This window comes from Haplochromis burtoni, unplaced genomic scaffold (genome assembly GCF_018398535.1).
Source record: "Haplochromis burtoni strain Fernald_Lab_line unplaced genomic scaffold, NCSU_Asbu1 Contig_29, whole genome shotgun sequence".
NCBI classification, from domain to species: Eukaryota; Metazoa; Chordata; class Actinopteri; order Cichliformes; family Cichlidae; genus Haplochromis; species Haplochromis burtoni.
The window spans coordinates 1,667,628-1,668,453 of NW_024582390.1; the positions used below are offsets into that span (position 1 = coordinate 1,667,628).

The following is an 826-nucleotide window of genomic DNA, read 5'->3' on the forward strand; positions in this document are numbered from 1 at the left end:
AAAAAAATGCCAGATGTAGTAAAATTATACAAATAAAACTCATATATACAAATTAATATTGTCATAAGGTTCAATAAAATATTTGAATTTTCTGGCAATTATTTAATGGTTCAGGCTTTAAATGGTTAAAAAGAGTCTTCACATTTATGTTAGTCTTTCCCATTAATTTTAAACCTTTGAAAAAGCCCAAAGTCTGCACTTCAATCACGTACTGATTCTTTGATTTACAACCCACTGTGTGCAGAGGCAAAACTACAAAAAATGTGTTTTTGTGCTAAACATTATGGAGAGCACTGGATAATAAACATTTTTAAAATACGGTGTACTCTTAAAAGCAATGTATTACTCTCCCTTTCCATCTTTCTATTTTACAGTTTAGGCTCACAACTGTCCTGCTTTAACTTACCTAATTTATAATTGTCAATTAATTTAACACATTTGAAGTGTTTTTGGTTTAATAGTTTACACTTCTCATCAGGTGGGTACGAGAATTCCTAAATGAAGAGAACAAAGGCCTGGATGTGCTGGTGGACTATCTTTCTTTCGCACAGTATGCTGTCACGTAAGTCTCCAGCAGCTCTTTCTCCTTGCACCACAATGGTCTATATGCAGAACTCATAATCAACACAACGATGCTATTCTGCACAACCGCTGATGCATCTCCACACAGGGCCAGCACCACCGTCGCTGCTGCCCGGTTGTCAGAAACACTGAGTCACTCGACGCCCAGTGCTGACACATAGGCACTGTGTGTTATGCTAACCATATGCTTCTATTCATGGATTGACAGTGTGGTTATTAGTCACTCACAGAGTCGCTGTTCAGG

General features: G+C 37.4%; 1 protein-coding gene across 1 annotated transcript in view; it reads left to right on the forward strand.

The window, feature by feature from the left end:
• LOC121814244 (formin-like protein 2) overlaps window positions 1-826 on the forward strand; it is a gene marked incomplete in the record, with an annotated part of 40,304 nt that overhangs the window by 32,873 nt on the left and 6,605 nt on the right. Inside the window, 1 exon segment of the mRNA XM_042219190.1 lies at window positions 479-562. Within this exon segment, the coding sequence (XP_042075124.1) occupies window positions 479-562 (84 nt within the window).